Consider the following 23033-nt stretch of genomic DNA (forward strand, 5'->3'; position numbering starts at 1 on the left):
AGTAAAAAAAAAATTAAGGTAATCTTAATGGCCAAAGCCATGAGGTCCAAAACCCCACGTTCCCTCCCACCCACCTTTCCAGGCCATTTTCTCCAATGGCCCCTCGCCCCTGACCTTGTCTTCCAGCCTCCCTGGACTATGAAGGCTGCTGAAGGCTCTCACTATGCACTTCCCTGGGCCCCCTGCCCTTGCTAGTGGCTTCTCCTCCCCTCTGGCTGTGGACAGCTCACTCATTCTTCAAGACCCAGTTCATATGTCCTCTCTGTCAAGCCTTCCCAGATGCCTTCACAGATGGTCCTGCCTCAAGGCCTTTGCACCTGCCTCTACTGAGAACACTGTTCCTTCCAATCTTTGCATAGCTGGCTCCTTCTCATTATGCAGATCTGAGCCCAGAGTTCACTTTCTCAATGAGTCTTCCCTGAACACTTTACCTAAAGTTGCAAACCCCCATTACGCTGTATCCCATTTGTATGTTGTTTTCTTCGTAGCACTCGTCACTATGTGAAATTACTCTTTTATTGTCAGTCTTCTTCCACAAGATTAAAAACACCATGAGAGTAAAGGGTAAGGTCCTTATTCTCCGTGTATCCCCAGCATTTGGTGCCAAGACCATAGTGAGTGCTCACGTAAATGAAAAGAATGAGTGATTCCACTCTGTTAGTGGCATCTTCAGATGCACAGTCACCCGTTGTATCTCCTGGGGATTGGCTCCAGGACATCCCCTCATCTCTACTTGAGATCCCCCAGTAGGAATATTTTGACGAATTCCTTTAACCCGTGGCAGAGGTTGCCTTAATTTCAATGTGAGATTAAGAAGGCGAAATTTTGAAATAAGAGATTGAATTACTTATCAGAAACGAAGGCTTCTTAGAGCAAATTTCAACCCTACAAGCTGTGGTCAGGGATATGAATACATATTTCCTTCCCCCTCAGTTTCTCTCTCTCACACAGACACTGCTGATCTCAGTAATGGCCCTAAACTTTCTTTTGTTTTTCCTTTGCATTTTCTTCTTTCTGCACATGTATGAATGCAAGCTGAATAGTCAAGTTCCTGAAATGGGTCAGGATTAGGTTTGCCTTAAATCTTTTTCTCAACAGAAGCCAAACACTTCAAAGAAGGGAGATGGCTGATTGAATTCTGGAACAAGAGTTACGTTCCTAGGCTGTTGGTTAATTTGAGCTTGGCTAGAGGGAGAAAGCGTGTGTGTTTCTGTGCACAAGTTACACTCAACACACACCCTCTGGAAGGTGGGGGTAAGCTTCAGCCCTGGCTGTCCGTACACAGTGTGGTTCAGAGGCTGCCCTTTAACCTGTGTGGCCAGAGAGAATAAATCAAGCCGGCAGTGCTGTCTCCCTGCTGACTGAAGGCGCCCGGCCTTATCAAGGAGCCCAAATGTCTTGTGCTCACAGCTGCTGTGACATCTGGAAGCATTAACGCTTCGTTGCCAGCGTGTGGGCCGGTTGAATGCCGATGTGTAGGTGCCTGGTGTTCTCTGGTCTGCTACATGAATAGGCGTTAAAAGTTGGTGGTGAGGAGTTTGCTTGCGCTCATTCCTTAAAAGCAACATGACACAGAGCCCTGCCATGGCAGGGGTGATGGGTTGTTACCAAAGTCGATAACAGGAAATCTCACTGAGGATAAACAGAGCTCATCGGTCATTGCTGAGAAACACATGGTTCTCATTTAACCTTCCAAGGACTAATTGTGTATGCTTCGGAAGCACAAAAACAGGAAAACACTTTTCTGACATACACCCCAAGTTTCTTCAGACCAAAAGGAACTGCCTCAACATTGTTAGATGCTAAGAAGTAATGATCTCCCCAGTTGTCAGGGAGCCAACCTCACTTACTTCTCTTTAATCTAAACTTATGACCTAAAGCGTATTTCAGGCCTCCCATGAAGTCCTTGAAACTTGAGACTTAATAAATGACACCGAGGTTTCACTTTTCACTGCTCTGGTGTATGTACTCTCAGAAACGTAGGGGAAGAGGTTAGACAGATGGTGATGCAGGAATCATGGCATCCAGAAAATGAGTGTGATTTACCCTTTGATAAAAGGGAACTAATAAAGCAATATATGCAGGAAATGCAGAAACAACCCAGTGAATCAATAGGTGTGCTGCTTTAGCCTTTAAGGGAAGATGGGTCTGAGCTTCATTCTTTACATTAAGATGGGTCCAAGAGCTAGAACCAGAATTTAAACAAGCAGATACAATTCCAAGGACCATGTTGTGTCTCATATGGGGGCTACTGACTCATTTATTACCCAAATCAACAGACCATTCTGCTTCCAAAATATTTCATTATCTGTGGAAGGAAAACATTTTTGGTATGCATGTCAAGTGCTCAGATAACATATTTATGTATCGCTTTTTCACTAAACAGAATCTGACCGCATCTGGAAATTCTTTTGTGTCACTGCCTTTCTAAGACTACTTCCCATCTGTATCGCTTTAACGACAATAAAAGGCCATCCCCATGCCTGGGAAATGGGCTTCGTCTGGGGAACTTGTCTTTCTCTGATTACATGTAAATTAATTAACGGCCATCCCATTTTACAGGGCAGCCTGGTGGTGGTGGCCTGCACTCTTGACTTTCCAGCGTGTTGGCCTGTCAAACGCAAAGGAAGAGGGAGGAAGGGAGGATGCAGGGGCATTGTTTTAGTCAAACCATAAAGCTGTTAGAAATTAAATCCTCTGGCTTTTATCATGAGAAGCAAAATTGTTCAAGAAATAATAGCAGCCTCATACAGAAGTCAAAACTGTGTAATGGATTATACTCAACCTTTCCTCTGAAACATTGGTCTGGAGGCTTTGCCCCCTTATTTTCAGTTTCAGGTTTGATCTCAGTAACACCCTGACCTTTTCAGACCCCATACCACTTTTCACAGGGATGATTGCCTTAAGGGTTGGGGAAAGGGTTAGAGAAAGCAAGTATTTTATTTAGAAGACAGTTTTCAGTTAGAAAGAGAGAAGACATCTATAGTTACTCTCTTTTCCTTTCTGTGCTTAAGTGATACTAGGTCATTCTTTAACTTCTTGCTCCTTCTGCTCCATCCCCAGCTCTGCAGGTTTGGAGTGGGCTGTTGTGTGATTTTGTTTACCCGTTTCAGTTCAAAGATAGAACTCTTTATTTGAACACTGAAGCTAGCAGGGACTGTCCAAAGCCAGAGCCTTATATAAGCCTAGTTTATGTTGTTATGATCATCAGACTGTTTCTCTTTTTTTGGACTTTTGTCTATTTGTAAAAACACCTTGGAACCACTAGCTACACAGAGGGGTAAATGTCAGAATATCCGAACTTGGTGCACTAATGAACACAGTCTCTTTTCACAAAGCAAAAGAACCCATCATTCTTCAGAAGGATCTCCCGAAGAATGCCATTGAAAACTCATTACTTTCAAATGGGATGATGCACGTGCAAGTAACATGAAGTTAGGCATGTTCATATTAAGGAGCAATCTAAGATCATTATCGCTGTTTCTCTGGTTTATATTAAACAGTGTCATTGCAATTGAAAAATCTGAGTAAATGAACAGAGCCTGTGAGCATTCACCATTTGTAGGTTATCCTGAGTCTGCTTTAGTACAGGGTCTTGAAATGAATGGTGATACATGAAAGTTTTTGTCTTAGGATTCATTAATATTATCATATTTTAGTCTTTGGTCAATATGAAGAAACAATAGTAAATCATACAACATGATTTAACATGAGATATAATTTGAAGAGCTCTTTAAGGCTGGTAAGCAACTATGAATCATGGTTTGCATTTTTCTAGATGGATAATGTGAAGCTATCTTATTTATCTTTCTAGAACTAGACACCTTAGGTCAGGCTAATCAACCAGCTGGTATCATTTCTCAGTTATTATATGAGTACTATCTTTATTTCAAACCCTGAAATCCTAAAATTAATGTCACCACAGCCATTATGGTATGTGTTCAGCCTCCTGTGCTGGAATAGAGGCTTACTGTCTTTCGATGCCTTGGTTCTCAGAGTAGGCAATGGGTAATTGAATTAGCAAAGTAGGCATTCAAAACATTCTCTGAGTTTTCAAACTCAAGGAGCGTGTGACTTCAGAGAAGCAAACGATAAGTCAGGGGGTGGGTCATGTTTACCCCGTTGCCATCAGCTGTGATTGGTGTAATACGATATGGAAAAGTGGCCCAGGGATGTAACAGAGAACATAAAGTCAATGAATAACACAGAAACGTGAGTTAACAGGAAACACATGTTATTCTAAAATGAACCTAGGTCCCCTTTAATCCAAGCCAATTCAACAAACATAGCTTTTAGATCATAGTTTTTAGGTTTTTTTTTTACCCAGAAACCACACTGGGGATGACTCCAGCCGTGGCTTATGGGGAGCACTACTGTCATTGGGTTTGTTCCTCTGCTAATGTAATCTTCTGTTTTCCTTTTATTGGTGATGCACGCATTCAAGGGGCATTAAGCCACGGACAGTTTGGTGACCCTCCCTATCCTTGGAACCCCAGCCAGCTGATGGGGTTGATACTGGTAGAATGGCAAACTGGTAGAGGCATCTATGCTTCTGCCTGTTAAAAATATACTAATAGGCCAGGCGCGGTGGCTCACACCTGTAATCCCAGCACTTTGGGAGGCCAAGGCAGACGGATCATCTGAGGTCAGGAGTTTGAGACCAGCCTGGCCGACATGGTGAAACCCCATCTCTACTAAAAATACAAAATTAACCAGGCATGGTGGCGCACACCCATAATCCCAGCTACTCGGGAGGCTGAGGCAGGAGAATCGCTTGAATCCGGAAGGCAGAGGTTGTAGTGAGCCGAGATTGCACCATTGCACTCCAGCCTGGGCAACCAGAGCAGAACTCTGTCTAAAACAAACAAACAAACAAAAAACTAATAATATCACATACCAAAGCTGCAATTATTTTTTTATTTCTGAGCGATGTTAATCCACATAATCTAAATCATACATTCTCATACATTCTCCTGCTTCAAAGCTTTCCCTGGTTCTTCTAACCTTCTAGGTAACTACCTCCACCCACGCCACATGTAAGACTTGTCACATGCCCTCCTCCATGTCCAGGCCCATCTCCCCTGCTCTGTTCTGGCCACTGCTACCCAGCATTCATTCAGTCCCTGACCTGTGTTGAACTCCTCGGCTCTCTAGACTCAGGTCTCAAGTTTGCCCCTCTATGCTTTTGCACATGCTGTTCTCTTCCTGGAATTCCTTTCTCCCTCCTCCCTTTACTCTTGAGAAGTTTTCTTTATCCTTTGAGATCCACCTGCAATGCCACCTCCTCTGAGTCAGATCATGAGAGGGGCTGACTTCCTGGTGGAGGGAGAAATTTGTAGGCAAGATTTATAATCTCATTAGGAGCTGTGCTCTGAGAGGCTGTGAATGGATAAACAGTGAGGTGGTGGTCAGGGCGTGTTTGGGCTTCAGTATGTGGAATAGCAACTATGCAGCCTGGTACAATGAAGATGGAGTGGGACAGAGCATCCTGGCGGGGACTTTGGAGATGTGCTTCTCAGACATGACAGGTTACTTAACCTCTCTCGGCCTCAGTTTTCTCATCTGTAAAAAGGGGTGGAAATTAAGGCGACCAGAAGTTAAAGCTTACGGGTCACATCCCTGATAAATGTCTCTGTGTTGCTGCTCTAGCTGGTTGAACCTCAAAAATGTCCCAATTGAGACAATAAATTATATGGTCACCCTCCTGAGAGTAGTACCCTTCACACATGGGTGCCGTAAGGATTCAGCATATGCCGTTCTCTTAGAGCAGCGCCTAATGTTAGTATTATTTCCATTGATACCTGAACTCAGTGTGGAGATGGGACCATAAGCAGTTTCCCAGGGTGATGTGCTTGGAGCATGACACTTAGAAAAAAGATCAGAGGACTTTTCTACCTCTTCAGTGTTCAGACCCAGGCACAGGGACTGTATTTGGCTGCTCTCTTCTGGGGCCCTGTGGGGGAAACCTGTGTCCTCTCTCTTGCTCTGAGTCAACAGACAACTCTTAGAAGTGCCTGATTGAGTTCCCTCTCCCGAGCCTACAACATAGAAATGCCCTGTTTCCTCCAAGCCCTTTATCAGACCACCTCAGCCTGGGGAGTGAAAGCTGTTGACTTCCCTTCTCCACCTGGGATCAGATGACAACAACATTTGAAACAAGGAATCTGCTCTCTTTCTCAGTATCACACCTATGGAATCAGCCCTGATTCACACTTCAAACCCAGTACTTCATGAAGCGAGGTCTTGCCAGATCCCCTAGAGTGAACAGGGGACACTTTATCCTCTCAGAGGCCCAGCACCATGGTGGCTTCTGACATGACAGCTCCCTTGACTGAGGCTGACCCAGACTCTGCCACCAAGAGATGGTCACTCCTTGGGCTCCCGCAGCCAGGGTTCCTGACAGTTTCCCCAGTCACCACCATCTCATGGTTTCAGTTTGCACAATGTCCTCTTTGGGGTAAGGAGGAGGGCAGATGCCAACAGAAAACCCTCAGTACAGTGGTAGAATACAGTGTTTTCACTATGTCCTGCATCCTCCTCCTGTCCTTGTTTGGGTGCCTGGTGAAGTCCTTTTGTTCAAATTCTAATAGCCATGGACCTCTGCCAGCTCCCAGAGGCCCTGAGAGATAAGCAGCCATGTCATGAGAAGCATTTGGACTCCGATAGCCTGGGAAATAAATGAGGAGTGAGTGGGCAGAGAAGAGCAAGGGGGCGATGGCCACAGAGTCCTTGGCCAGCCAAGGAAATGACATTGTTGGTCATTGGCCGAAGATGCTTGAGTGGTCTGCAACACAAAAAAAAGCATCACATCCCCTTGACTTTGAGCAAAGAGGGCAGTTAAAACCAAGTTGTGGGGGTTGGATAGTCAGTAATTGTTTATCTGTGTGATGAGATAAGGTAGCCCCCTGCTGTAATGAAAATGCACAGACAGTTCATGAAGTGAGGAATTAGCAATTGAGGACAACCTGAGTGACTACATAGGCCAACATCCTCATGGGTACATAAGGAAACTGAGGCCCTGGAGACCCAAACTGGCACAGCTGTTAGCAGGCAGAGCTAGGGCTGAAGCCAAGACTGTTGAGTATTCATCAAGAGCGTCTGTACCACAGAACTCCTTCACTGGGGCCCGGACATGACCTCGGACAAGTCACTGAACTCGGGGACCTCTGTTTCCTTATCTGTCAGCTGAGGCCACAAGGACTGCATGATCTCGCAGCTGCCTTCCAGAAACAACATTCCAGAATGCTCTGTTCCCCCTTCTAGCCCAAGAGGCCGTACAGAATAGGCCTCTTCTCAGTCAGCAGGCACTTTTATCTCCCATGGTCTAAGCAGGAGTCATTTTTTTTTTTTTGCCACAGTGGTGGAAATGGGTCGGACTGGAGAATGCTGAGGTTTCCAGGCTAGTGGTTTCTTCCTCTGACCACAGTAAGAGGAGAGGAAGCTTTCCCTCCACCTCTACTCCTCTGTGACTCCTGCCCCAGCCCCATCCAGCTTCCACCTAAGAGGTAGTGCAGGAAAGCGGTGACAAGCAGATGTCTGCATCTGTGTGATGTGTGCCCCAGCCCAGTTCTGTGGCCTGCTACCTGGGCGACCTCTGGTGGTCATTGGGCCTCCTGTTGCCTCTCAGTTTGCCTCCATCTGTAAAATGGGGACAGTAGGCCGGGTGCGGTGGCTCACACCTGTAATCTCAACACTTTGGGAGGCTCAGGCAGGTGAATCCCCTGAGGTCAGGAGTTCAAGACCAGCCTGACCAATATGGTGAAATCCCATCTCTACTAAAAATACAAAAAAACTTAGCCAGGCATGGTGGTATGCGCCTGTAATTCCAGCTACTTGGGAGGCTGAGACAGGAGAATTACTTGAACCCAGGAGGCAAAGGTTTCAGTGAGCTGAGATTGCAGCACTGCACTCCAGCCTGGGTAACAGAGCAAGACTCTATCTTAAGAAAAAAAAAAAAAAATGGGGACAGTAATAGCACCTGCCTCAGGGGACTGCTGTGAGGACTGAATGCTAATGTGTGGAAAGCACTGAGAGCCTGGCGTGCAGTAAGGGCCGTGCACGTGTTAGGTACTATTGTCATGGCTGTCACATCGGTACCTGTTCAACACACTTAGAGGACCCCCACCCCCCAACCTTGATGACCCTGAGTAGGTACTGAGTTCCTGAGTTTTAGCTGAGGACTGAAGGTGCGACTGCAATAGGATTAGCTGGTCTGAATCAGACTTATGTAGCACCAGGCAACCTTCAGTCTCGTTTTGAAAGGGGACCACCCTGAACCATCCAGAAAAACGTTGCTTTCCCCAATTGAAGTGATTCCCATGTAACCACAGTCGGAGCGCAACTGGCCAAGATTTTCATTCACCGCAGACTCAGTCCTCATTCCCTCTTCCAGATCCCACCAGGGGCAGACTAGGTGTCACATTGCATCACATCACGCCATTGCCATTACCCTGTTCACAGGCCACCCCAGAAACTCCCAGCAGGAGATGGAAACTAACTTCTGAGCTGTGACTCTGCCCCTTGGGGTTGACACTGAGGCTTGGCTGTTTCTCACTCGTTTGCCCTGCCTTTCCCAGCTCCCCACCCCTCTCTGCTGGCATCTTGTGGCCGGATGACAGCACCAGCTCTTCACACCTGAAGCACATTAGCGACACTGGCTGGGCTGGAGCTCTGCTCCCAAGCTTCCTCTCCCTGCCTGGAAGCCTGAAGCACCGATGTGCAGAGCAAGGAGGAACTCTGCTCCCACGCCTGATTTTAATGAGGGACGGATGCATCCTGCAGGGCTCAGAGGTTCTGTTTCTCTAAACCCAGACCAAATGTGTTTGGGTGGCCAGGCCTCGTAATCTCAGCAGAGGAATGTGCGTGCCACAGGGCTGCAGAAAACAGTTTCCAGTGGTCTGTCAGCAGATGTCCACTCCAGAAGACAGACAGGGAATGTGGAGACCTGCAGGCTTCCGAATGAAAAAGTGATGGATATTAAGAGTATAACTACACACATTCAGATTCTCAGATGCCCAATAAGCATAAATATTTTCCATCCACAATGTACTATATATGCCTAAATATAGGACAAGCCTCAAATAGCGTATCCCCCGTTTCCCTAATTAGGTAAATTTAACCCTCTTTTTTTTTTTTTGCCAACTTAATAGGAATCAGAACTATGATTGCCTTTGAGGTGGGGGGAGTGGACAGTGGGAATTGACTGGCAAGGGACTGGTGGGAACTTTCTGGAGCAATAGACAAGTTCTGTACTTTCATGGGGGTAGTAGTTACTGGATGACATCATCCATCAAACTGTACCCTTTAGATCTGTGGATTGTAATGCCTGTAAATTTACCTCAATAAAAAGAAGTTAGGGGAAATGAATGAAATAATCAACTATCTGCTTATAATGTTTAGCTTAATCATGTGGTTGAATGCTTAAAATTTTATAAGAATGATATATTAATCTATAATACTCTCCATTCTTATGTTTCACAAAATCATTTTATCCAAGTGTGCATCTTCTGAGATTGCTGGATATCATTTCTAAGCCACATTTTTAGTCAGCAGTTTACCAGAATATATCATCTACAATTTGCCTAATTTATTTGAAATGCAGAACTTCTTGAATCCATGTTGGTTCTGAAATTTGATTGGCACACACCAACGCCCACTTGCGGAGCACTGCAGCAGTTGTTTTCCTCATTTGTCTTGCAAGTGAATATTCATGCTGCTCCCCACATCAACAGCTTACGTATTGCTTTCTAAAATGGGCTTTCCAATATTTATCGCAACTTTCAGCAATTGAACCCAAGGAATAATTACCAAATCTTCATTAAAGCTCATTGCCTGCTCCCCATTATTTCCCTCTAGTGACCTCTAAAATCATCCAATCCCGATGTTGATTGAGATCATTTCAGGCTAGTGTGTTTTCCCCAAAGTTGTGGTTTGAACCAAGTAATTGAGGCTGGGTGCAGTGGCTCATGCCTGTAATTCCAGTGCTTTGGAAGGCCAAGGCAGACAGATTGCTTGAGCTCAGGAGTTCGAGACCAGCCTGGGTAATGTGGCAAAACTCCATCTCTACGGAAAAAAAAGAAACCAACAAAAAACAAAACAAAACAAAAACTAGCCATGTGTGGTGGCATGTGCCTATAGTCCCAGCTACTCAGGAGGCGGAGGAAGGAGAATCACCTGAGCCCGGGAGGTTGAAGCTGCAGTGAGCTGGACTACTGTACTTCAGCCTGGGAGACAGAGACCCTGTCTCCAAAAAAAAAAAAAAAACTAAAGTAATTTCCAAAGTATTAGACACTTTTAAAGGACAAGAAGTCCCAAACTGTGAGAAACGTTTATAGGCAACATCCTCTTTTCTAATAGTTTAACTTGAGGATATAAAACTTCACCTTATTTATTTTCAGATATATATGGTAAATCCTGGAATGTATTCAGATCAAAGGTAAAATAGAGATCAATTTAGCAAATTTTGGTGGTCTTGTCTTATAATTCATTATTAATAGATTAGCATTGTTAGTTTATTTGTGTAGCAAAAACTGACAAATAGAATTAATTAAACTTAAGAGCTTCTACACAGCAAAAGAAACTATCAACAGAGTAAACAGACAACCTACAGAATGGAAGACAATATTTGCAAACTATGCATCTGACAAAGGTCTAATATCTGTCATCTATAAGGAACTTCAATTTGCAAGAATGAAACAGCTCCATTAAAAGGAGGGCAAAGGACATGAGCAGACACTTTTCTAAAGAAAACATGCCTGCAGGGTGCCGCACACCAGCGCGGCACGTGTGTACGTATGTAACAGACCTGCACATTGTGCACATGTACCCTAGAACTTAAAGTAGAATAAAAAAGAATAAAATAAAAATTAAAAAAAAGAAAACATACCTGCAGACAGCCAGCGTGTGAAAAACTCAGTATCACTGGTCATTACAGAAATGCAAATCAAAACCACAGTGAGATACCATCTCACACCAGTCAGAATGGCTATTACTAAACAGTCAAAAATGGGCCCGGTGCGGTGGCTCACGCCTGTAATCCAAGCACTTTGGGAGGCTGAGGTGGGCGAATCACAAGGTCAGGAGATCGAGACCATCCTGACTAACACAGTGAAACCCTATCTCTACTAAAAACACACAAAAAATTTTGCCGGGCATGGTGGCGGGCGCCTGTACTCCCAGCTACTCGGGAAGCCAAGGCAGGAGAATGGCTTGAACTCAGGAGGCAGACCTTGCAGTGGGCCGAGATCACGCCACTGCACTCCAGCCTGGCCAACAGTGCGAGACTCCATCTCAAAAAAAAAAAAAAAAAAACCAAAGCAAAAGTCAAAAATTAACAGATGCTGGAGAGGTTTTGGAGAAAAGAGAATGCTTATACACTGTTGGTGGGAGTATAAATTTGCTCAACCATTGTGGAAAGCAGTGTGGCTATTCCTCAAAGAGCTAAAAAGAGAACTGCCATTTGACCCAGCATCCCATTACTGGGTATATATACCCAAAGGAATATTAATCATTCTACCCTAAAGACACATGCACATGAATGTTCATTGCAGCACTATTCACCGTAGCAAAGACATGGAATCAACCTAAATACCCATCAAAGACAGATTGGATAAAGAAAATGTTGTACGGATATACCATGGAATACTATGCAGCCATAAAAAAGAATGAGATCATGCCCTTTGCAGGAACATGGATGGAACTGGAAGCCATTATCCTTAGCAAACTAACACAGCAACAGAAAACCAAATATTGCATGATCTCAATGATAAGTGGGAGCTAAATGATGAGAACTCATGAACACAAAGAAGGGAACAGCACATACTGGGGTCTACTTGAGAGTGGAGGTTGGAAGGAAGGAGAAGAGTAACAAAAAATAACTATTGGGTACTAGACTTAGTACCTGGGTGATGAAATAATCTGTACAAAAAACCTCCGTGACACAAGTTTACCTATATAACAAACCTGCACATATACTCCCAAACATAACATAAAAGTTAAAAACAGCAAAAAAAGTTTTTGTTCCCTACCATGAATAAAAAGTGAAACATTCTTGAACAACTGTATTTTACTCAAGGGCATTATAGATAGGGCAATTTAACAGATGCCTGTGGTTAGCCATGGGATTGTAAGCACAATCCTAAATTATGAATTACTAATTATTAATTTTCTGGTTTGACCTCACATCCTGTCCAGTCTTCAGCTACAAGCAGTGTGATATGATGATGATATATAAAGAAGACTTCATTTTTTTCAACAGTTCCTCAATTTAAACATCAAAAAGAGTGCTGTTCTTAAGGAAATCATCACGAAAGACTAAACACCATTGTTTTGTTTCTAATGTTGCTGTCACTCAGCACCATTGCCATTGCTGTCAGAAGCAAAATCAAATCACTCACCAAGAGCTCAACGAGCATGCAGGTCCTCGTCTGGCTCAGGACAGAGGCTGCTCAGTCAAGCATGCAGGTCCCCATCTGGCTCAGGGCACAGGCTGCTCAGTTAGTGTTTTGGTAGCAAAACTCTGGCTTTAGAGTTGGACCAAGAGCAGTCCTGCTTGCTGCCCATTCCCTTTCTCTAGGAAGACCTCTAAGGAGTTTTACAGCACCCTGGGGGCTTTCTAGAATGGTTGAAAACCTCTGGCAGTAGATCATCCATCAGGCTTGGTCCCAAGTTCCAGACCTGGGTTCTTGACTTCATGACTGTTGGCCAGTGACCTAAGTTGAGTCTCATTTTCCTAAGTTGAGTCTCATTTTCCTCATTCAGACAAGAATTGCTTGGTAAGGATGTTCTTAAGTGTGCTTTCAAAACCATGGAGTATAAGGCTTATTTTACTCCTTAAGTCTTCCTATTTCCTAGTCAGATCTCATTTGCATGTTGTATGTCATCTCATCAATTATTGGGGCACCTAACATCCACGTTTTCTATTATTTGGCCCCGTTGATGCTACAACTTCTGCCTTTCAGCTTTTCAGCCATTGTTCACTTCAAAATGAACAAGAAGGAAAGGTGAATTGGGGTTCTACCACTCCTGCCTCCATAATAAGGGGCTCCAGCATCATGATTCATTCTTGAGACTGACCCTCTGACGGGCCTCTTTTCATTTGCAGGTGGGCCAAGAGAAAGGAAACTGCTCTTTCCAGAAAAACCCAACTCCCTGCATCATCCCTCAAGAACAAGAAAATATCTTCCACACAATATTTGCTTTTTTCACAAAGTCTGGAAGAAAAGTCTTGGTAAGGATTTGCTTAGTGGCTGGGGTAACATGGGTGGTCCTCACTCGGAAGACCCCAGTTTTCTATTTGATATTTATTATTTCCTAAATCTGGTTTTAATCAATTGACTTATAAAGGCACAGACTGTGGTCAACTCCTAATTTGCAGTCTGAGGTTTCTGTCAAAATGTTAAATTTACATTCCAAATCCTATTACCTGGAAAAGGGATAAATCGTTGCAATCCACCAAGCACAAAGTAAGATGTTTCTTCAACTAGTATGAGTCTAAACAAGAGTGATTATTCGTGTGCAAATATTTTGGGAAACTGTTTGATAGTATCTACTAAAACAAAACATGTATGTATCCTATGTATGACACAGCCATTCTAGTCTTGAGTAATATTCCCAAGAAAAATGAGTACTTATGCCCCCCAGAAAAGACATGAACAAGAATGCTCACAGAAATGTTAAAATAGGTGAAAGCTGAGAACAATGCAAATATCCATCAACAGGAGAGTAAGTAAGCAATTGTGGTATATCCATACACTGGAATATTACACAGTAATGAAAAATTGCTTCTGCTACATTAATGAATCTCACAGACAGAATATATTGAGTGGAAGAAGCTAGAGACAAAAGCCACATATTGTAATATTTCACTTATAGAAAGTTCAGAAATAGCAAAAACTAATCATGATGATAGAGGTCAGGAAAGTGGTTACTTTCAGAGGAATATGGATGGGATGGGGCATGAGGGAGCCTGCTTAGATGCTGGAAATGTCCTACATCCTAATCAGGGTGGTGGTCCTCCAGGTATAAACACATGTACAAATTTATAAAGACAGGCCAGGCGCAGTGGCTCACGCCTATAATCCCAGCACTTTGGGAGGCTGACGGGGTGGGAGTTTGAGACCAGCCTGGCCAACATGTTGAAATCCAGTCTCTACTAAAAATACAAAAAGTTGCCAGGTGTGGTGGGTGCCTGTAATCCCAGCTACTCAGGAGGCTGAAGCAGGAGAATAGCTTGAATCAGGGAGGCAGAGGTTGCAGTGAGCCAAGATAGTGCCACTGTACTCCAGCCTGGGTGACAGAGCAAGACTCCGTCTCAAAAAAAAAAAAAAAAATTATAAAGCTATACACTTCAGATTTGTTCTGTTTACTATATTTGTTATACCTCCATTTTTAAAACGTGAAGGTATTGAAGATGGAATGACAGTGCTTTTCCAAAGCCTCCTTTTTATTATCTTTGGTTACATTTCTCTAAGCTCCTTATTTCAGCCCTGGCACATCTCACCTTTATCTTCCTTTCTCATTCTTTTCTCCTGTTGAGAAGCATGACTGCCACTTAAAAGGTTGGGATTTTTTTTTTTTACTTACATAGTGAGGATGATACATTTATTGTTTAAAGCCCTTAGATTGTTAGATGTAGTGATACCTAGTGATTTTATAGTTATGACTCTGGCTGAAAATTTTGCCCTGTAGATGAAATATCATCAAGGTATGTACATGCATTTTGGAACCTATCATATAAAAAAGAAAACTTTTGTACCTTAAATTTGGGATTCATGTTTTCGGTTTTTTGTTTGTTTGTTTGTTTTGAGATGGAGTCTTGCTTTGTCATCCAGACTGGAGTGCAGTGGCGTGATCTTGGCTCACTGCAGCCTCCACCTCTAGGGTTCATGCAATTTTCACATTTCAGCCTCCCCAGTAGCTGGGACTACAGGCGCCCGCCACCACTCCTGGCTAATTTTTGTATTTTTAGTAGAGACGGTTTCACCATTGGCCAAACTGGTCTTGAACTCCTGATCTCAGGTGACTTCCATACCTGAGCCTCCCAAAGTGCTGGGATTACAGGAATGAGCCACCGCGCCCAGCCAGGATTTACATCTCTATTGTAACTTTTGTGTTTCCTTGAGCAAGAATCACATGACTTCTTAGCCCTCTCATTTACCCTACCTAATAAATAGGCATGAAAGTATATTTGCCACTGCACAGGTGGAAATCACACAATGTAGGAAACGTGTCTGTGTTCAAAACTCATAAGAATGCTTTCAGAATGCAAAGTTTAAGTGTGTGGTTTTAAAATATATATATATATATTTCTCTTTGTGAATTCATCCAATTCTTGGTAGGATTAACTAGTGAGCTGTTTTCTCCCAGTTGCTTTACTTAAAGGCATGCGCTGGTTCCCACCGGGTGGGAAATCCCGTGAATGCCCTCTGGTGGCAAGAAAAAATGATTGCATCTTCTTATGGATTTCCTCGGCCTGGAATTGCCTCAGTCACCAAGTTCATGGAGCCCACTACTCTATAAATTGTTGTGGATTTGTCTTTGTTCTTAATTCCATTGGGAAATTTTCTGACTTTTCTTCTCAGGACTGTGAAAAACCAGGAATTTCTTGCCTAACAGCACACTGTAACTTTAGTGCTCTTGCTAAAGAAGAAAGTCGTACTATAGACATTTACATGCTGCTGAACACAGAAATACTGAAAAAGGTAAGCCCTAAGGAACCGCACTTGAAGGTAAATTTAGAAGCATTTGAATTGTTGACATCCGATTTTGGGGAAAAAAAGGAAAACATTTGATTTGGTGTCCTCATGACGCTCCGGCTGCCCCCCCTTTTGGCTGTCTACAAGAGACTCTGTATTTATTTTTATGTACTTCGGGGGTACAAGTGCAGATTTCTTACATGAATATATTGTGTAGTGGTGAAATCTGGGCTTTAGTGTACCCATCACCTGAATAGTGAACATGGTACCCAATAGGTAACTTTTCAACCTTCACCCCCATCCCAAATTTTGGAGTCTCCAATGTCTATTAATTCTACTCTTTATGCCTATGGGTACCCATTACTTAGCTCCCACTTATAAGTGACAACATGCAGTATTTGACTATTTTTGAGTTATTTCACTTAGGGTAATGAACTCCATTTCCATCCATGTTGCTGCAAAAGACATAATTTAATTCTTTGTTATAGCTGAGTAGTATTCCATAGTGTGTGTGTATATATATACACATTTTCTATAACCAGTCATCCATTGATGGACACTTAAGTTGATTCCCTATCTTTGCTATTGTGAATAGTGCTGCAATAAACTTACCAGTGCAGGTATTTTTTTATACAATATTCCTTTCCCTTTGGGTATATACCCATTAGTGTGATTGCTGGATGTGGCAGTTCTATTTTTAGTTCTTTGAGAAATCTCCATACTGCTTTTTTGATTGTACTAATTTACCTTCCCATTAACAGTGTATAAGTGTTCCCTTTTCTTTGCATCCTCACCAACATCTGTTGTTGTAGTTGCTGTTGTTGTTGTTTAACTGTTTAGTAATAGTCTGGCTGCCCCTTTTGAAACTTTTCCAGCAAGTGCCATTGGTAATTCTGCTGGTAGACAATGCCAGGGTAAAATACCAGACCCTTGCTACTCAAAGTGTGGTCTGAGGACCAGCAGCATCAGCATCACCTGAGAGTTTGTTAGAAATGCAGAATCCTGGGCTCCACCGCATACTTAATAAATCAGCATCTTCATTTTAACACATTCCCCAGGGATTTTGTTTGCACATTTAAGTTTCTCATGCTTTAGCTTGCATCAGAATCACCTGGAGATCTTGTTCAAACACAGATTCCTTTGGGGTGGAGTCTGAGGCTCTCCAGTTGCCACAAGCACCCGGGTGATGCCAGTCCTGCAGGTCTAGGGACCTCGCTTTGGATGAAGGTGGGCTAACCTTTTCTGTAAAGGGCCAGTAGTAAATATTTCAGGCTTTGCAGGCCCTACAGACTCTTGCAACTGTTCAACTCTGCCATTGTATTGTGAAAGCAGCCATAAACAAATGAATGGGCATGGCTGTGATCCAGTAAAACTTTATAAAAACAGGCAGAGGGCCAGATTTGACCCATGAGTCCTAGTTTAAATGACACTTTGTTTTAGTCCAACTTTTGAACCACAGGTCACTTTGCTATTGAGTATATCACAGGTGGTTCATTAAAAAACACCTCAACCAGTGCATTGGTGGCTCTTGAAGAATCATACAAATTTCCTATGATTTATTTTAAGATGAGAGCTGCTGAGAGGCCACTTCCAACAAGATGCTGTAAAAATAATTACATGTGAAGATAAAACTAAATATGCATGTTAGTCACAGAGATTCCAATTATTTTTCTTTAGAAAGACTGTGTTAATCTGTACAAACCTATCCGCGTGTGAATGAATAGCCTTAGAAAAGTCATTCTGTGGAATAGGCACAGAGGTAACACACCTGAGAGGATGCAGGCATCAGGGGATGTTTTTCCATTTTAATCTGTAGCTGTTACAGCCCTCACACACCCGAAGAGAGCTGTGCATAGTTCTGATTTCTCTGGTTTGCTCTGGAGGGAAACTGGTTTGGGGCAAGTTGGACTCATACCGCAGTGCTTTCTTCTCCCTTTGTACCTCTCCCTTTATAAAGGACAGTGTTGGAGGACCAGGCATGACTTAGAGCACCACTGGCCATCCTCTGATTCCAGAAGGGAGCCTGGAAACCCCACATCTACGGAAGTACCTTCCTGAAATGTGTCCCCAGGCCAGGCTGGAGGGCTATGCCTCTGCATACTTACCTATCCCATTTGTATTCTTCACAAATGGTGTTGCAGACAGTTTTATTGCCTGTGCAATACTTGCCACTGTCCACAGAGCCCTGGTGACAGCACTGGTGGCAGTCCTTTATCCTCAACCCAGATGGCCGCTGCTCGCACTTCAGTTATTTGCGCTTAACCATGCACAGCTCTGCAGCCTGGTTCTTCTGCATTTCTGTCCTGGTAGCTGGTGGTGACCCTTTGCCAAGGAACATGTCCCAGTGACTATGGTCCCCATGGGCCAGCCAGGCCAGTAGAGCCCCAGGCAAGAGAACTGAAAGCTGTAGGGTGTCATATGAAGCCTTCAAGGCTCATTCTCCATGTGCCCTTTCAGCAGAAACCAGGAGCATTTCCAGGTGCAAAGAAAAGCTTAGAACAAAGTTGACCTGGAAGCCAGATGGGGCCCCAGCTGCTGCTGGAGCTTCAGTCACCCCGAAGCCAGCTACAGCCTCCCTTAGGGAGTTGAGCCCGCATGGCTCCAGGCCTCCTGAAGGATGTGGAGCAGTGCCAGCCTTGTGGTTTGCCTGGGCCTACGGTCGTGTTTATTTTCCTTTTGACCTCAAGATCTGGCCCCAGACAAGGGAATTTGAGGTTTTACTGTTTTGACCTTAACAAGTTTTCATTTGAAATGTAGGATCTGACTTTTAAAATCACTGTAGGATTCGGATTTCTTTCGAAGTGTTCTTCCAGTCCGTAAGGCTTTTTTCACTGATTCTACAACCGTGGGGGCCCATCCTGTGCCAGACTCCTTGTCTGCTTGGCCTGTAACATTGGCAATTATCATCATCATCATCATCATCATCATCATCGTTATTAGCATCCAAGGTTATTTTTATTTATTTTAATTTTTTTATTAAATATTTTTAGAGACAGGATCTCGCTCTGTCACCCAGATGGAAGTACAGTGGTGCAATCATAGCTCACTGCAGCCTCAAACTCCTGGGCTCAAGTGATCTTCCTGCCTCAGCTAATCCTCAGCTAGGACTGCAGGCACGTGCTACCATACCAGATGAATTTTTTTTTTAATTTTTGGTAGAGATAGGATGTTTCCCAGGCTGATCTTGACCTCCTAGCGTCAAGTGATCCTCCCACTTCAGCCTCTCAAAGTGCTGGGGTTACAGGCCTTAACCATCGTGTCTGGCCCAAGATTATTATTATTATTCCAAATTGAAAATACAGCATATCCTGACACATAAAACCCCACCTTTATAAAACTGATAAATTGGTAAAAGATTATTTGTTGCTTAAAATTATTGCTTGCTTAAAGTGAGTGAACTGGAGTAACTCTTTTGAATGACAAGGTTCCCAAAAGCATTTAAAATGTGTTTTATGGTTGTTTTAAGAAAAGAATGATAATTGATGTATAACTCCCAAGTCACATATACAGACTGGGGTACCTCTGTGCCCCAGGAAGGTCTTTGTGGTTTCATTGGCAGAGATGAGCAAAGGGTACCCTTGGAACTGTTTTCTGTGGAGTCCTCTACCTTCCTGTTCTTTGAGAGTTTAGCCAAAGGTGGTATCTGAGTGTGAGCTCCTTGCATGACAGGCAAGCTGGGTAGATGTAGGTGGGGACACCACAAGACACCTTGCCTGTGGAGTCCCTGCTGCCCCGCAGGTAGAATGTTGAATGCACTAGTTCTCTGCTATCTGTTTCCACAACAGAAGCCAGGCTTCCCTTCTGCTTCACGATCAATCTGTCCCACTGGCTTGAGGTTCTGGCTCCTCACCAGGCCACAGTTTTGCCAGTCCCTGTCTTCTTCCAAATTCATTCTCCATCCCTGCTTTGGCGCCATTTTCTGGTTATCTGGATCAGTGGCTTTGAATCTGAGCCCACAGGAAGGCCTCTGCCTGCCTCTGGCTGGGGGGTGATTCCTGAGTCTTAGATGTGCTCCCTTATACCCCTGCCCCTTTCTCCTTAATTTATAAGCCAGATATTTCCCCCTTCCCCATCTCTCCATCAGGCACCCTCTTTCAACGTTAAATGGTTTTGATTCCCAAACAACTTCATTTAAGAGCAAAGAAAGAGTTAAAAGCAACTCATATGAAGGGTTTGAGGGTTGTGGTCAAGGCAGGAAGATGCCTATAAAATGCAGATCAGATGCCTTTTGTGGAATGCCAAGCCTCGATTTGCTGTACACAATTAAGCAGTTTTATTTATCCTCAACTCTTTGTGAACATGTCAATAGCAATATCCAAATATCTGACTCTTACTGCTTGGAAACCACAGCACACAGCTTGCATGTGTTGATTACTCCATCATTTCCCGGCAAACGCCATCATTTCCCAGCATCCACCATGAGCTGCAAAGAATTCTCAAGAGAAACCCTGGAAGTCTGTGTTTATGTGGGTGCCTGGGATGGAGAGGTATCTAGTTCAATGATAAAATTTTTGTCTGGGCTACATGGAATCATGGAATTTCAGTTCTGCCCAGTCCCTCTCAAGGCCCAGCTATTATCATAGAAAAATCTTTGAGTAAGTTGTGCTGTTTCTTCCACAGGACAGTTCATCTGTCATCCAGTTCATGTCCCGCGCCAAGGTGAAGGTGGATCCTGCCCTAAGGGTGGTGGAAATAGCTCATGGCAACCCAGAAGAGGTGATGGTGAGTCAGCCACCCCAGGACAGCCCTCGTCAGAGGGCAAGGGAAGCTGGGTGACTTGGAGACCTGGAGCTGGAATTTGAGGGTCAAGACAGTCTCTAAGCCAAGATGTTGGGTTTGTGGCAGACCCGAGACTATGCCTGCCTTGGCTTCCAGGCCCCCCTGGAGAACTTCTGTGGTTTGTTCTTGTGATAGCATTGTCCTTTAGGATGCCATCATTATGTGAACGTTTCCTGCTATGATTGTCTGGAAATGGTCTGGAAGTACCCCCGCCTCAACAGGGTTGGATTTCCACTGCGGAGCCAGGACTATTTATATCTTTCTTAGACCTTTCCTAAGGCAGACCACATCTGCCTTACCCATCACATTACTCCATGGGTAAATACTGTGTGTTTGGTTTGGTTTGGTTTTTAAGAGACAGGGTCTCACTCCGTCACGCAGGCTGGAGTGCAGTGGCACAGTCATAGCTCCCTGTAGCCTTGAATACCTGGCCTCAAGGGATTCTCTCATCTTAGCCTCCAGAGTAGCTAGGACTACAGGCGCACTACCATGCCTAATTTTTCATTTTTTTTGTTCATTTTTTTGTCAAGATAGGGTCCCACGATGTTGCTCAGGCTGGTCTCAAACTCCTGGCCTCAAGCAATCCTCCTGCCTCAGCCTCCCAAAACACTGGGTTTCCAGGCAAACATTGGGTGTTTTAAAAACAAGTTGTTTGAATGACTTAAAGAGATTACACCCAAATTGCCAAGACCTAGTAACTGCTCTTTAACCCTGTATTTACCACCCCCTTCTCCTCCATAAAGTGCAGTTGGCACCAAGGCCTCCGAGACACGGGAGGATGTGGCAAACCACGAGGCTTATTGTGGAGGTGTGGGAGAGGCTGGAGGAGAGCTGTGGCCTTGGAATTTTATTGCCTTTGATTGTTGTTCTTGCAGGAGCAGGGGGGTTGAGAGGGGGTTCATCCTGTATTTGACGCCCACACTCAGATCCCAGGGGAGTAGAGGAGGAGACAGCAGCCGATGCACTTCTTTTGCCAGTGAGCTATGCAATGATCCTACCTTTCTGCATCCCCTTCTGTGGAATTTACCTTCTCTCAAGGGCGACTTACCCTTTCTTACAAGAGTCAGTGTTGCTGTGACACATTTACAAAACTGACAAGTTTATAATGATTATGTGCTTAGAAACTGTTGTTAACTTACTCTCTGACAACAGTGGAGACACCACATGTCAAAATGTCAGAATGGGGATCAAACCAAAGACCACTCTTACGAGACCCTGGTTGCGAAGGGTTCATATGGAAAATAAATGCTGGGCCGAGGCAGGCAGATCACCTAAGATCAGGAGTTCAAGACCAGCCTGGCCAACATGGTGAAACGCTGTCTCTACTAAAAAATATAAAAATTAGCTGGCCGTGGTGATGGGCTCCTGTAAACCTAGCTACTCAGGAACTGAGGCTGGAGAATCACTTGAAACCAGGAGGTGGAGGTTGCAGTGAGCCGAGATTGTGCCACTGCGCTCCAACCTGGGTGACAGAGTGAAACTCCGTCTCAAAACACAAAGAAACAAACAAAAAAAAAACAAATAATAATAATGATGCTTAGGGACCTCAGTAAAACTTCAGTCCTGCCCATTTTTAGTGAGTAAGAGGTGATAATATCAGTGAGCCTGGGATGAATATGAATTCCTGAATGAGTGAGGGGTGGGCATTCCCTACTCAGTGAGGGGAACGAGTGTTCCATGCAGACTTTTATGCTCTACCCACAAGAGAAGTTGTCCAAGCACTATTTTTGTTCGTTTGTTTGTTTGTTGGAGACAGGGTCTTGCTTTGTCACCCAGGATGGAGTGCAGTGGTGCAATCATGGCTTACTGCAGCCTCTACCTGTCGGCTCAGGCCAGGTACTAATTTTAATAATAGAAACCAAATGGATTGATGCTGGGTCACTTACTACTTACAGTCAGTTTTTCTGGAAGGTCCTATATTTGGAGTTGGCGTTTCCCTTTTCTTCCCTGCCTTCTGGCAATTTGACTGCTAATTCAGACCTCCACCTGGGAAGTGAAAGAGGAAAGTGGTTCCCTGCTCATTGTCATAGTTCTGGCTTAAAAGTTTTATAGCATTAAATACATGCCCAACATGAGAGGTTTAGAATGTTCTGGTAAAACACAGTGTTAATAAGTAGAAGCTAATGGAAATACCTAACAGGTTTTCTACATGTGGAATCCCTTGTGTAGATGAAAAAAAAAAAAAGTACTGGGCATATTGCCTTCCATTATAGGACTAGACTGTGGGATCCAGGAAAATGTTGCTTAACATCTCGTTGGATTCCGAGTCATCTGTACTTCCCCAAAATATCACTTCCATTAATTACTGTTCCAATTTTGAGCACTATGGTGATATTTTCATTATCAAGAGTTCTTGGGAAGAGGCTGAGGTTTTTTTTAGCACTCCCAAGAAAAAATTAACACACATGAGAATCCCACAATGCCCCTTTTCCCTCCTTTTCATGACTTTGCCTTTTCAGTCCATGAGCTACAGTGAAGTTCTACAATCTGTTGTTCTCAATTTTCCTGGCAGGAAAAAAAAAATCTTTTCTGAGTAGGAAGGTTTGCCTTTTTAGAACA

At 43.8% G+C, this 23033-nt stretch overlaps 1 protein-coding gene and 1 long non-coding RNA gene across 4 annotated transcripts in view; one reads left to right on the forward strand and one right to left on the reverse strand.

Moving 5' to 3' along the window:
- Nucleotides 1–23033, forward strand: part of ITGA9 (integrin subunit alpha 9) — a 388682-nt gene that overhangs the window by 327069 nt on the left and 38580 nt on the right. For both annotated transcript variants that reach the window (XM_015131366.3, XM_077992146.1), the window contains exons 24-26: nt 13103–13228; nt 15582–15701; nt 20316–20417. In XM_015131366.3, coding sequence (XP_014986852.3) covers nt 13103–13228; nt 15582–15701; nt 20316–20417 — 348 coding nt within the window. The remainder of the gene's footprint in view (nt 1–13102; nt 13229–15581; nt 15702–20315; nt 20418–23033) is intronic.
- Nucleotides 1–23033, reverse strand: part of LOC144339118 (uncharacterized) — a 133696-nt gene that overhangs the window by 28453 nt on the left and 82210 nt on the right. The window contains exons 5-6 of one of the 2 annotated variants that reach the window (XR_013413793.1): nt 22368–22460; nt 16148–18580 (exon numbers count right to left, since the gene is read on the reverse strand). The exons of the other annotated variant lie outside the window; for it this stretch is intronic. This is a non-coding gene — a long non-coding RNA (uncharacterized LOC144339118). Of the gene's footprint in view, nt 1–16147; nt 18581–22367; nt 22461–23033 lie in introns of those variants that run through there. 2 annotated transcript variants of the gene reach the window in all.

Source organism: Macaca mulatta, chromosome 2, assembly GCF_049350105.2.
Source record: "Macaca mulatta isolate MMU2019108-1 chromosome 2, T2T-MMU8v2.0, whole genome shotgun sequence".
NCBI lineage: Eukaryota > Metazoa > Chordata > Mammalia > Primates > Cercopithecidae > Macaca > Macaca mulatta.